We start from the raw sequence: 14,273 nt of genomic DNA on the forward strand, positions 1-14,273 counted from the left end.
CCGAAATGTTAACTAAGGCTACCTCTAGATTTGGAAAATTGAGAATGCCTTTACTTTTCTTCTTTAGACTTACTCATATTTCCTAACGTTCTATAACACGTTTTAATACGTAAAAAATGGTATTAAAGAAAACAAGCCCTCCGTTTCTAAGTACGCAAAGAACGTGGAGGGGAAAAAACACAACAAGGAAAATCCATCACTTTGCTCTTAGGGAAAGCAAACAACACGTAACTCACGAAGCAAAAAACCTGCGTACTCTCCACGTGAACTTCCTTTGCGCAGAGGGCAGACCCCTCCGCGGGCAGGGGTTTCGGGGACCCGGATGGGGCTGGCTACGTGTGGGTGCTAGCTGGGGCTTCGCACTGGAGGGAGAGGCTCAAGCCGAGAAATTCCTTTGGTATCTCTCATGGAAAAAGTGACATAAAGCACCAACCACACTGAAAAATAACTGGTGCTTCGCTGGCGCTGTCTTCTTGCCGTGATCGCCACCTAGTGGACAGACGGGCTGGAGGTGCCTCGTGGCCTGTCTCCACCAGGGAGGACCATCAGCTTCCCAGAGCAGAGCAGAGCCCAGGGCTGCCCAGAGCTGCCCCATAGCTTTCAAGACACAGGCTTCAAACCCACATACTTACGTACATTTTAACACATTCACTGAATGTGTACAGGCCGGTAACTATACATAATTAAATATATATTTAGCATAATAAATATATATCATGACACATGCACTTGGAAGACTATTAGTTACTCCCCATAGGCAAAGGACAAAATTGTTATGCTTTCCAAAGCAAAAAAAAAATACACTTCCTTACTTCCCCAGGAAGTGACTTCTGCTCTATTGATGGTTACTATTTATCTATGCACAGAATGCCTTAAATCTGTATTTTACTGAATCCTCATAATCATTCCATGAGGTCCAGGCTGAAGGAAAAAAGAGGCAGAGACCCACAGTCCCGGCCGTGTCCAGTCACACTGCTGGTCCGGCTAGGGGCTGGGAGCTTGGCCTGGTGGGGCCGATTTTCATTACTACGCTGCACCGCCTCTAATTTTAGCAACGTGCCTTCCTCACAGGCTCTCTGACTTTGAAACCTTGCCAGTTGCCTTCTATGGAGATTTACAGCTTTAAGAAAATCTGAGCAAGAAGTGGAGGTTGCATCACCAAGGCCTGTTCCTTCTGTAGCTCTGGGGGCCGTGCACGGAGCGGCCGCCCGGACGAGCAGAGGGGAGGCGGCCCTGCAGGTGTCCGGTTTGCCTTCCCTGCCGTTGCTCACACCTCGGGATTCCCAGGCATGACTCTGGGGTTTGCCGAGCTCGCTCCCTTTCGTAACTGGGGGTTTTTAGCCCACAAACCACTGAGAGGTATCTGGAGGGGGTTTGCATCTAAGTGATGAAAGGCGGCGAAGGGGGGGCCAGGGTCTGAGCACGGCTGCCAACTGACTACGCCAAGGAGCTTTCACACAGCTCCCCACAGCCCGGCTGGGAGCCACATCGCAAACATCTGGCTCCAGGGCAAACCGCGAGGCGGCGGCAGGCCCGAGGAGGCGAGTCCCCGTGCAGCCGGGATCGCGTAAGCTCTCTCTAACGTGACGTAACGTGACGTAACGTGGCGTAACGTAACATGACGTAACGCTCTCCCCTCTCCCGTAACGTAACAAAACGTAACGCTCTCCGTAATGTAAGCTCTCCGTAATGTAAGCTCTCCCCTCTCCGACTTGCTCTAAGCAATCAAGGTCAAATTTACGTTCCCCAAGCCAAACCCTGAGGTGTGCTGTGCCTCTTACGAGATAAAGGTGATCGAAGATGAGGGAGGGCTTGTCCATCTGTCCCAAGATTAGGAGCATCTCATTGTCTATGAATTCCTTGAATTCTTTCAAGTTGCAGTTCATCTGTTTCTCCAATTCATTACGGATCTGTGGAGTGGAAAACATCAGGAAAAGTGATTTGTCAAAAAAAATAGCCGTCGCCCTCCAAGAAGTAAAGTCACAACGCAAGCTGTGGCTGTTTAAAAAAAAAGTGGGTTTTTTTTGCATTTAGACACGCGTGGCCCACAGGCATGGGTGGCAGGGACACAGGCTACTCAGCCTCGAAGTCAATCTGATGTGGGGACAGTTTACTGTTTCGAATAAGAAATCCGATTCTCACGGGGCCTTTTCTGCGTTTAAAGCACTTGCACCTTTACAAGTAAATACCAAGCACATTACAAAATCAGACTCGTCTTGCTTTGGAAGGCAACACAATACAACGTGGCATAGGTATTACTAAATAAAAAGATTGTAAGTAACTTTTAAAAATGGCCATTTCAACCTCTTAGGTCTATTTGGTTTAAGTTGTTATTAAAATGCATTGCATTTCTTGAACAAAAAGCCACTGAAAAAGGAAAAAATAAGATCCAGAGAAACATCAAAAAGCAGGAGGAAAGCAGTCCAGGGCCTCACGTCCTGGTGAGGCAAAGTGGAGCAGAGGAGAGGGTGCCAGCAGGTAAATGCTTCTTGGTGCAATCTATGCAGAGGGCTCGTGGCATTCTCACTGAAGGCCCTACGGGTTCAGAGAGCCCAGGAAATCTGCCCGAGCCCCACAGGGCTAGGCAGGGCTAGGTTCAAAATAGAGTCTGACCCTAAGGCCTGTCCTCTTTCTGCTAAGTCCCACAGGAGAAAGCCACCAGGAGCTAGTGCACTGATTGGTCTGGAAGACCAGGTCTGCGCAGCCGGACAGAGGAATGACCTCTGGCCTGCAGAGAAGGGAAGAGTTCTCTTACTTCTTTGGAGGTCACATTTTCTAGGTCTTGACTCATCATGATGCTCCGGAGCTTGGCTTTGATGAGGCGCTCGGTCCTTTCCCTTTCGGTTGGCCTGGAGAGAAACCAGCAAAGCACAGAGCTATAGGAGGACCGGGGCCCAAGTTCGCAGAAAGAGACGCTCCTGGGCTTGGCTCCCAGAGACAACTGCTTGGCGTGAGTGTCCTCAGCAGGTGGCAGAGAGGGACGGGGAAGACCTGCTCTGTGTCCAGAACTCACAGAGGAGTCAAAGGTGGAGCAGATCCAGGGGGCCCAGAGGGGCTGGGAGGCGCCCTCCTCGCTCAGGTCCTGCAGAGAATTAGGCTCTCAGGGCAGGATGCTGGAACCGCCGTGTACCATCCCCATGCCACAGGGCCCTTCGGTCTCTGCTGAGGACACGGCTGAGCCCTGAGCCGCCCACAGACCCGGCTGTGTACAGCTCCCAGGATCTCCTCCTCACGTGGCACCAAAATCTGTGTATTTCCCCGTAACTTCCATACATCGACCCTGGTTCTCCATTTGGAGCCCACATGAACCAGGCCAATCCTTTTGTGACACGACGCCCCCTCATCTGTTCAAAACCAGCTGTCGCTTCTCCCCAGCCCTCTCACCACTTCCGTGAGGCCCCATGTGACACGGCCCTGGAGTGTCCTCACTCAGGCCGCTCCCATGCGCACGGCCCTCTTAGACGCAGTGTCCCCGACACTGCGGGGAAGGGGCCTGATGGAGGGAAGGGGAGGCCGCTTCCCTCTCCTGGAACCAGGTTTCAATTTGGGGCAGCCTGTGGCCACACGAGCGCTGCCGGTAGCCACATGCCACAGGCCACTCGATTCGCTGTTGCTGCCTCTGAGGCTGCCCTCGTGTTTTGGAACCCAAGGAATTGGTTGTTGCATTCATAATACTTGTTAGAGGTTGCCTGATGAGAGGGGGGCTGGGAACCTGGGCAACAGGGGTGAAGGGACCGAGAAGAGCAGACTGGCAGTTATGACACAGTCACAGGGATGCAGAGTCCAGCACAGGAGTACAGTCAACAGTGTTGTAACAGCGACGCGTCTGGTGCCAGGTGGGCACTAGGAATATCAGAGGGGTCACTTCGTTAAATGTCTAATCACTGTGCTGTGCACCCGAAAGTAATATAAAATAATACTGAATGTCAACTGTCGCTGAAAAATTAAAATAAAAACCATAAAGGGTAGAGGAAGAGGCTTTAAGAGTCCAGTCTATGATAATGGGGCCCTGCCCGGGAGCCAGTGACGCAGGTGGGTCACGTGCTTCTTTTGAGATCTGACGGGAGCTAGGGAGCCGCTCCCCAGAAAAACATTCACTCCCGATGTGTCTGCAATTTCGAAGGGGAGGTGGTGGTCACAGACCCTTCCCCCAGCCGGAGACCACCCACAGGCCACAGGCCAGGAACCTCTGCTTAAAATGCTGGTTCTGGGAGGGGGTGTGGCCCTGTGTGGACCCAGGGCCCCACGGGGCGGGCGCAGGAGCGGGTGAGGAGGTGCCACACTCACTTGTCCACGAACAGGGCTGGGGAGTCGGGCCGCGTGGACTCCAGGTCCTGCATGGCGTTCCACTCGTTGATGCAGCTCTGCTCGGAGCCGATGCAGCTCTCGTAGTAGCTGGCCCAGACCAGGGCCACGCCCCCGGGGAAGTAGTTGTGCCTCCGCGCCACTTCGCAGGCCTTGTGAAGGACCTGCAGGGCAGACCTGGGCAGGAGGGGGAGAGGGTCAGGCCTGGGAGGCAGAAGGAGTGCTGGGGTCTCCCTCCGACAAAGGGGTTTTTACACGCGGCCGGGAAGGCCAGTCACGAAGGACCGGCTGGTGGCACAGCCTGTCTCCATGACGTGCGCACTGACCCAAGAGCAGAGGGAACATCCTCCACCATTCCCAACAGGAAACAGAAAACTTCCTAACTCTTCCCGTCAGGCTGGCTCACACTTCATTTGCATTTGACAGCGCACTGATTAACTCCCAAGGATCAGGATTTACATCCAGGCCGTGATGGTCTGAACGCAGGAGCCAGGGTGAGGCCCAGCCATGGGAGGGAAGGAACCAGCGCTAGGCAGTGGAGACCTTTCACTGCAGTCAAAGCGCTTCATCCCTACCCCTCCCAGCAACGCTCCTGCAGCTCAGATTCATAAGGAAACGAGTTCCAGAGTCACTTCAACACAGAGGCCAGCAGAAGAGGGGGCCTGAGAAGGAGGTGGGACAGGAGGAGCAACATTAAAAATGTTTTTCGTAATGGCCAACGTAGTCATTCCTGTTTTACTTCTTCTAACAAAAATAGGGGCTGGAAATTTCCCAGCGAACAGGGTGAATCAGGCGTCGTCGTCGTCGACGAGGGACGGGAGAGTGCGCCCCGGGTGGGGGGCAGCCATCAGGGAACGGGTGGACGACGGCACACAGACCACTGGGGTCCTCGTCACTTTTCCTGGTGGCACACGCCGCTCCCCTCTCTGGGCTGCTGGAGGGGAGAAACTGGAGCTATTTACTAAATTTAGTCCCGGTTCAGAAGTTTTGGAAAAGCACACAGGGCTATTTTTCACTTGCCTGGAGAGAAAGAGATTTAAAAAAAATCACCCAGGGATACAAAGAAGCAGCTGGGACATCTAGAAAATTACGATTTCATGATTTCCCCCAAAACGACCCTGAACTGACTACAGAGCGGAGTGGCAGAGGAATTTTGTGCTTATGGCCTCGTCCCCCTACAGCCTTGAAACTCCGCGTGGACAGGAGTTCTGTCCAAGATGCTCAGCGCCCAGCAGAGAGACGGGAATGCCTGCTGCGTGCCGGGCGCAGCGAGACCTGTCGGGAGGGAGCGTGCACCTGCAGGGACAACACGCCTTCCACAGCAGAAACCAAGCACCTTGAAGAGGGGCCCAGGGACACCGCAGACACTTCCCCAAAGGGGGCACACAACGGCCAACGAGCGCATCCAATGACGCCCAACATTCATTAATCAGGGAAGTGCGAGTCCAGGCCATAAGGAGGTACCCCCCCCCCCCCCGCATTAGGACAGCGATTACGCAGAACCACAGAAGATCGCAAGCGCAGACGAGGACGCAGAGAGACTGGAATCCTGCACCTTGCTGCTGGTGGGGCTATAAACGGAGAGCAGTGTGGTGGTTCCTCAAAACATTAAACGTGAAACTACCCTGTGACCTGGAAATTCCACTCCCAGGTGTAAACCAAAGGAGACGGAAGCGGGCACTCAGCCCGGTGCTCGCTGCAGCCCCATTCGCAACAGCCGAACGGCGTCACGACTCAGGAGCCCATTAACCAACGCACGGATAAACAAACGCGGCCTGCCCACGTGACAGGCGGTCACTCAGCCGTGAAAAGGAACAGAGATCTCACGCACGCCGCAGCACGGATGAACCCTGAAGCATCATGCTCAGGGACAGATGCCAGACACGGGAGGACAAGCGGTCCACTCACACGAGAGGCGTGGAGCGGGCAGATCCACAGAGACACTGCAGAACAGGCTACCGGGGTCTGGGGAGAGGGGTCGGGGGCTTGTGTTTAGTAACGGGGAGGGAAGTTCTGTCCGGGGTGATGGAAGAGTCCCGGGGGTGGACGGCGGTGCCGGCGGCACGACACTGTGCGAGTCCTAGTGCCACTGAACTCTCCACTTAAAAATGGTTAAGACGGGCAAGTTGGTTATGTATCGCTTGTCATACACGCAGATCAGATGTGCCTAGACGGGCTTCTTGGTGGAAGGGGTTTTTCTAGTCATGCTGTCATGTTGGAAACAACTTCTCAGGAGTTAAAAGTCCCTAAAACCACACTCACCACATGGCCTGGACAGACACGGGCTTGAAGACGTGCATCCGTCCTGCCGTGCTCACGCTGAATCCACTAGGAGTGAAAAACAGCAACAAAAAGACACCGTGGTGAGAAGACAGACCCTCTAACCACACCCCTGCGAGACAGTGGGGGCAGGCCCGCCGGGGACACACTGAGGACACACGTGTCTCACGCTGTCGGATGAGGGGCTGCAGGACGGCTGCACCAGACAAGGGCAAAGCAAGGAGGGGGAAGACAGGCTCCCAATCCCAGAAGGCTTGTTTCTAACCCAGCAACTGAAGCCTACAAAAACTGAGGCCCCAGCAAAGGGCGCGCGGCCGTGGCGGCATCTGATGCCATCTCCTCTGTGCTCCCACGGCAGTCCCAACCTACCTGCGACCCTCCACCCCACGCATCCCATCTTTTTTGGAAGTGCACTGAAAATGTGTTAATGGAAGGCAAAATTTTAAAAAGGAAAAATGTTACCATAATTCTACGTTATCAAGAAATCACATTTTTATTCTTCTCTCCCAGATCTGCCTACGAGGCGGCATCACGTCTACTGCCGGAATCCCAGTGGGGACGAACCAAATGGATGCAGACCCGAGGGCCCTTCCTCTGGCCCACCGGCCCAGGGCCAGCCCCAGCGCGGCGCTCAGAACACCACTGTGCCTGTCGCTGCGTGTCCTTCCCCGCGCCCACCGAGACCTTGAGCTCCCGCCGCCATCCCATGTATCTGTGGACTTTTGGGGCCCAGCCCACATGGAGGGCATGTCCTGAGTGATCATTTGCCATATCAGGGCAAACAAATGAATGTCAGTTTTCTGCTGTTCTAGAACTTCATACAGCAGCCATCTCCTGTAATACGCTTCCCCGGCTAGTTCGCGACCCAAACTCCTTTGCGTGATGCCCAGGATGCCCCTCTCCTGGTGTGGCTCCCTAGAGGGCAATATTGCTTCTCCTTGACGCAATAAACACGTCACACACATGATTCTATTGCTGATGATTACCCAGTGATGTTCAAACCGACTCACGTTTCAGAGTTAATAGTGACGAAAAGAATCTTTCAAGGGGATCTGCTTACCCGTCGCCGTCCAGGTGGATTTTTGTGTCGCTCCACAGCCGGAGAACCATCCCGATAGTACAGCTCTTACTGCGCGGGAGGAAAGAGAAGCCGCCTGGGGTTGGAGTCCCCCTGCTCACCCACACTTCCCTGCGTCTCACCCAGCCCACCCAGCTCACAGAGGGGACCAGCCCCTGACCTGGGTCTGGCCGCCGGGTGTGTATCTGGGAGAAGCTCTGCAGGCACTGCTCACCCCTGAACTCCAGGACACACGGGTCTGAGACGGCCCACTACAGGGAGCTGCCAGTGACCCCTTCTCAGAGACAGTCACAGGGTGCTCTGACCCCACCGTCTGGCGTGGTGGCAGCTCCATAAACACCAGGTCTCAGCTGTAGCTCCCAGGGGACACGGAGCAAGCAGCCAGCCACAGGACCTTCTTGCAGCAGGGGTGAGGCCGCCGATGGCTGGCGCACTCTGGGCACAAGGCCACACTCACTCTGGGGGACATGGGCGAGTGGTGGCGGCCGACCCAGCCTCCGGTCCTGGGGTGAAGGAGGAGGGGAGGGAGCCAGCACCATTACTGGAGTGCGGTGCTGGACCTCTGTTTCTGTACCTTTTGGGCAGCTGCTGTTTTAAGAACTAGCTTAATCTGCTTTTGTTTTGCCCATCCTCACCGTGAAATGATACTTTAGCGACTGGCGCCGCTGAAACACATGGAGGGAATGAAAGGGCTTTATCAGAGGGGCTCCTCGGGTTATTGCGAACATTCTTCAGGCATTTGAAAGAGTCGGCTTGTGAGGAACCGTTGTCACGGAGCCAAGGCCAGCGCCGCTGACCTCCGGGGATCTCCCGCTTACATCTCTGCTACCGCTGCACAGCCGCCCGGGAGTAATGTTAGGAGCGTGCGGCTGTGTGGCCAGGGCGCCTGAGTTCGCAGAGCATCTGCACCCATGCCAGACTCCTCCACCCTCGGCTTCTACGTCCATGGGGAAGGGAGTTTTAAGTCCTTCGGGTAAAAGCAGACTAAGCCTTTCGGGTTAGGCCAATTCCCAGGTCCCACCCTACAGTCCTGCCCGTTCTTGATGGGCTAACTCTATTTCCTCTGCAGAGCTGCATAATACAACTTATTTTGAGACTCGTAGCTCCCGGAGCTTCGTGGCTATGTCAGTGCTAGGGTGAGGCAAGGAGGTCCCAAACCAACACGTCCCTGCTCCTGAACTTGCCATACTGCCCAGTCGTCCTTTAAGACGTGGCTTAGCCACCACATGCTCCAGAGGCCTTTGGCATGGCCCCTTTACAGCCAATCCCTCTCCTGTGTTCTCAGCACCCCCCACGTGTCTCTGCATCACTGAGCCCACCAGCCAGCATCTCTGATCACGGCTCTCTCCTTCCTCACGGAGCGTACAGGCTCTCTGAGGCCAAGACTGTGTGTGCTGTTGTTCTTTGTTTACCTGGGCCTGGCCTATTGTCTCATGCACAGGAGAATGCAAGCAAATTGTTTGCTTAATGAATCAGCAGATTAATGAACGATGACTAAAGGGAGTCACTTTAATCTGGTTTTAACAAATCTAGGCTTTGCAATGGTCTCACATGTATTAACTTATCCTAGATGTAAGAAGAACCGTTTGCCTTCATTTCAGAAAAATAATAGGGTCTATGATATCCTGAACTTGGCCTCTAGTTATTGGGAAATTCCAAACCTCTCTTTAAGCCTCTGACCCAGGACCTGTCAGCCAGTGCTTAGGAATCAGTGGGACAGCCCTGCTGGATAAGGCACTTGATATGCTGCCTATCAAGCACATACTTCTTACGTGGGCTGGTCTGCTGGGGTGGCACCCTCCCTGCTTCATTGGGATGGTCCCTGCTTTTACCTGGGTGTTCACCACAGCTGTCACCTCCTTCAGGAAGCCCTCCAGGCTAAGATGCCCTTTCTAGAGCACCCAGTGTTAGAGCTCTAAGCACGGCGTAGCTTTTCTATCCTTTCAGCATACCCTGAGCTCGGAGAGCAGAGGCAGGATCTAGCACAGCACCCGCACGCGAGAGCTGAAATGCCGTGCTCTGTGGTGCCCGATCACCCCACCACCTGCCATCACCCATCCCACTGTCATCTCCTGAGGGTATGGGACCGGGCCGATCTTTTTCCAGCAGCAACTGCTGTCCCGCCACAGAAGGGAGCCGCCGTCCCGTCAGACTCACCTTTCCTTACTGGAAAAGTCGACGCCCAGCAGGATGCTCTCCTCTGTGTCCTGCCGCCCGCTGCTGTCCACCACCACCATGTACCGCACCCGCTCCGCCCAGGCGCTCTCCAGGCGCACGGCCTGCGCAGGCAGAGATGCTCTCACCGGCTGCCTCTCCAGCTGGGGCCCCCTCCCTCGCCCAACCAAGGTCAAGGGCTTCTGTTTTCTACCTTTCCCCCTGTGAGTTTAGGAACCAAGATGAGATTCTTAGACACAGCAGCCACATCCCTCTTATACCCCCAGCACAAGGGACGGGGCCGGCCCAAAGGAGACCCCTCCCCACGTTGGTTAAATGGGTGGATGGTAACATCCGGAGAACGAAGGTGCCCACTTAGCACAGACTGACACGGGCCCCTGACGCATCCTTCCCCTGGGCCTCCCAGGCGCCGAGGAGCAAACTCCGCTTCGGCTTTCGTTAACAACTTGGGGGGATTTTTAAATCGCAGAACTCACCCCCCACCCCCCACCACACCCATTGCTCGTAATGCCCTACTACATTTCACAATTAAAAATTCAAACTTGCCACTCTCGTCTCTTCTTACCAGCTTGATTCTGTCTTCACATCGCAGGAGATTGATCATCACTTGAAGGTGTTGGGGCAAGTCACCTATCGGACCAATGGAGAAAGTTTCAGAGGGCCGCCCACCTGTTCCCAGGAAGAAACCTGGGAGAGGGGGTCTCACGGGCCTGAGGGAAGACCTGGGGGTGAACACCCCTCTCCCTCCACCGCAGGGGAACATCCCAAAACACAAGCCTCGGCGCTCTCACCCCGCTCCCGAACAGTATCATGAGCACAAGTGAGAGACAGCTTTTTGCTGTTTTTAAAAGTGACTTTTATTTTCCAAAATACTTGCTTATATGGGTTTTTAAATACAAAACGTGGCAAATACAGACAAGCCTGGAATGGAAATATCATTAAATTCAAGCGAACGTCATTTTGCAGGGTAGGGCGGCAGGAACCCAGGACGCAGCTGAAGGAGGGGCCGGCGGTGAGCTGTCTGAAGGCGGGAGGACGGGACTGGGCGCCACCGTCCCTCTCTCAGCTCTCCTGCATCTGCCGTCCGTCCGAGGTGGGACTTCCATGAGCTGGGGTGGGGGGGGGGCCCTAAGTGACTCTACAGACAATAGGCCGAGGGCCCAGAGAAATGACAGCAAGCTGCCATTTTTTCTTTGCTTGCTAAAAATTACACACTCCCTCCTACCCCCATTATTTAAAAGAGGCAGCAATCCAGGGCCAGGTTCCCAGCTTCTCTGAGTGGCCCCAGGGTGCAGCGGCGCCCCCTGGCTGGGGAGGGCGGGAAGGCGGTCAGTCTCCGAGGCCACGTGGGACCAGCCCCATGGAAAGAGGAGCTGGGCCTTTCAGGCAGTGGGGCCCCGGAAACCGAACTTCCTAGTCAGTAAAGGAGCAAGTGTGACCCCAACGCTGCTTTTCTTCTCACTTGTACTTTAAAAAAAAATGTCTGCATGGGTTTCTTCCTGAAGAAAAGGTTCATCTGTAAAGATGGTGATGTAGAAAAATGCAAGGAAAAATCTGCATTAATTTCATTTTGTGCAACACCCCGAGGCAGTGATTTTCAACCTTTTTCATCTCATGGCACACACAGACTAATTACTACAATTCTGCGGCACACTAAAAAAATGTATTTTTTGCCAACCTGAAAAAAAAAGTAAAATTTTGATTCATTCACACTGGACAGCTATTGTGTTGGCTGTTGTCATTTTTTTTACTTGACAGCCTCAAGGAAGACAGGCCAGTGTCCCTGACTAAACAGACAGGTTTCCTGCAGTACATGGTTGAAAACTACTGCCCTAAGGAATGGAATTATCTTCTTTTTTTTATAAAAAAAAATCACCCTACAGAGCACAACTAGAGACCCAGCAGGATCAATACACTGAAGTTATTCCTTTGGCAAAAGCACCTTTTAAGTTTTAGGGCAGGTTGATATGTGATGTCCAAGCTGTACTTCCCGCCCCAGAGAGGAATCCGGTCATCAGGAAATTGCCCCTCACAACATAAGGCACCAAACAAAACAGAAACAGACTCGTAGATACAGAGAACAGACTGACAGCTGTCGGTGGGGGCGGGGGGGGCAGGGGGGCAGGGGGGCGGTTGGCGGTCTGGTGACAAGGGGATGGGATGAAGCAGTGCAAACTGGCAGCCACAGAGGAGCCGCAGAGATGTATGTGCATTACAACCCAGGGCATACAGTCAATCATGTGGAAATAAATAGGTATGGGGCTGAGGGGAACCACTCCGTAAAGTACATGACTTTCTGACCGCTTTGCTGTTTGTATGTAACTAATACAGGATGATTCTGAATGTAAAATTTAATTGAAAACATTTTTTAAAAAAGCAAGCTGCCCCTCCTGTCTGTTCGCTCCATTACAGGGTCCCGCGGGGCACAGGGCCCTGTACTGGCACCACTTCCCGGGAGGGATGACCTGCAGGTCAGGACTCACTTAAAGAAGGACGCAGGGCCCCATCCCCTCCCTCTGCCTAAGGGTACCCTTGCTTGTCCTGTCACCAGTGCCACAAGAGCTGACAGCCACCATGCCGGTCCTTGGCTTGCCTGCACCCCGAGACTACCCACGCCCCGAGACTACCCACTCCGAGTCAAAGCACGTGAATGAAAGCGAAAGCAGCCCCGTGTCAGACGGGCGCCTACAGGAAGGGGACACTCTGTGCAGAGGGACTCCTTTCCGCGGGACGGCTCATGGAGGTGTGGGACTGTTGGCCAACGTCCCCACCCCAGCCTGGCGTCCACACACAGTCCCCACACGCTGGCGTGCTCGCCAGGCACCTGCACAAAAACCAGAGCAGAGAAGCACAGAGCTCAGTCCCAGGAAGAGTCTCAGAGGGACTGGGCTGGCTGACACGAACTGGATTACTTTTATGTGTACAGAATTCACCTGCAGCTCTGGTACTTAGCTCTGCACGGCGATTACTGAGGGGGCTGTGGGGCACCCAGGGACAGTCTGCGGTCCCGCTGCCTTTCTGAGCTCACCAGCCACCCCAGACCCCAGGGGCACAGAGCCGACAAGCCAGTGGCCTTCCTCCTCCTCTCACGCACATTCAGCGGATGCACCAGCCAGCCTGACTCAGGGCTTCTGCAGAACGGTTCTGCACTGACTTCCTCCTGCTCTCACGCACTGTGCACGCACTGTCTGATCCAGAGGAAGGAGACTCACACCGAGCGAACAAAGCCTGAGCATTGTTCATGACAATGACTAAACCCTTAACAGGGCAAAACCGTTGGCAAATTCAAGAGCAAAGGTTCTGTGGATGGGCTTGTGGCACTGGGAGCCATCGCAGTAACCGTCACAGCTACCACAACTGAGCACCTACAGGGAGGCAAGTGTGCTACCCGCGTGAATTTGGATGTCCACGCCCTCCGAGGTTCTGGTCCCTGGCACCCACCGCAAAGACCAGGAAACCGAGGTTCAGGGGCTGACGGTGACAGCAGAGTGAGCTGCGGAACCGGGACCGGACGCCGGCCTGCCTGGCTCCGAAGCATGTGTTCTTTCCCCGAACCACAATGCCTCCTTGTGCAGGACGACTATTTTCCTGGCTTAAAATAGACTTGAATCTTGATTATAAATATCATCACGTGAAACTGTTGGTTGAGCCCTGGGTGTTTGCTATCGAATTATAAGAGACGAAATTCTAATCGAGGCCCTCAGATCCAAAGTGAGGCTGGATGACCAGAGGTCAGACCAACAAAGTGATCGAAGTGACAAGAAGACTGGCCTCAAGTGCGGTGGCTTTCCCCTGTCGTCTGAGAGTCTGGGGCCTTTCCAGCTCACGCTCAGGCATGCGGAGCCTGTCCAGCTCACACTCAGGCGTGCGGGGCCTTTCCAGCTCACGCTCAGGTGTGTGGGGCCTGTCCAAGAAGCACCTGGAGAGGCCGCCACCTGTTACAAAGGTCAACTTGTGCACAAATGTTTTCTGAATTCTTCTTCTCAAATTGCCTTTGGTTTCAGAGTCAAGTCACTGAAGAAAACCAGGCCTGTTACTTTATAGGCATTCCTTATTTGTTTGCTTTTGGACCTAAAGTAGTACTAGGTTCAACCCCTACTTTATCACTTCCCTGCGTCCCCGAACCAAATCCACCATTAAAAATAGAGACATCCCATCTCAGTGTGTGTCAAACAAAGGCTCATAAGTAAGTTCCCCAAACGAGGCTGGCTGGAGCTCTCTTTGCATTGTAAGAGTAATACATCCCGTTATAGAAAATCTGGAAACAAGAATTTAAAAACTTTATCACCTATAGGCTCAACACCCAAGACAACACACTTTATGGCTTTGTTCCACTGGAAGACCAGCTAGGAATCCTCTTCTGGTTGGCACTGGGGTTTCCCCTGCCCCTGGCTAAGAAATGAGGGCTCCGTGAGTTCTGTCCACGGGTACCCTC

General features: G+C 53.9%; 1 protein-coding gene across 1 annotated transcript in view; it reads right to left on the reverse strand.

Annotated features, from left to right (window-relative positions):
• SSH1 (slingshot protein phosphatase 1) overlaps nucleotides 1-14,273 on the reverse strand; it is a 55,921-nt gene that overhangs the window by 15,085 nt on the left and 26,563 nt on the right. Inside the window, exons 4-10 of the mRNA XM_045841396.1 lie at nucleotides 10,404-10,468; nucleotides 9,821-9,942; nucleotides 7,646-7,714; nucleotides 6,568-6,633; nucleotides 4,288-4,482; nucleotides 2,756-2,849; nucleotides 1,782-1,910 (exon numbers count right to left, since the gene is read on the reverse strand). Coding sequence (XP_045697352.1) covers nucleotides 1,782-1,910; nucleotides 2,756-2,849; nucleotides 4,288-4,482; nucleotides 6,568-6,633; nucleotides 7,646-7,714; nucleotides 9,821-9,942; nucleotides 10,404-10,468 — 740 coding nt within the window. The remainder of the gene's footprint in view (nucleotides 1-1,781; nucleotides 1,911-2,755; nucleotides 2,850-4,287; nucleotides 4,483-6,567; nucleotides 6,634-7,645; nucleotides 7,715-9,820; nucleotides 9,943-10,403; nucleotides 10,469-14,273) is intronic.

Source organism: Phyllostomus hastatus, unplaced genomic scaffold (genome assembly GCF_019186645.2).
Source record: "Phyllostomus hastatus isolate PE091 unplaced genomic scaffold, TTU_PhHast_1.1 phas_contig_1162, whole genome shotgun sequence".
NCBI classification, from domain to species: Eukaryota; Metazoa; Chordata; class Mammalia; order Chiroptera; family Phyllostomidae; genus Phyllostomus; species Phyllostomus hastatus.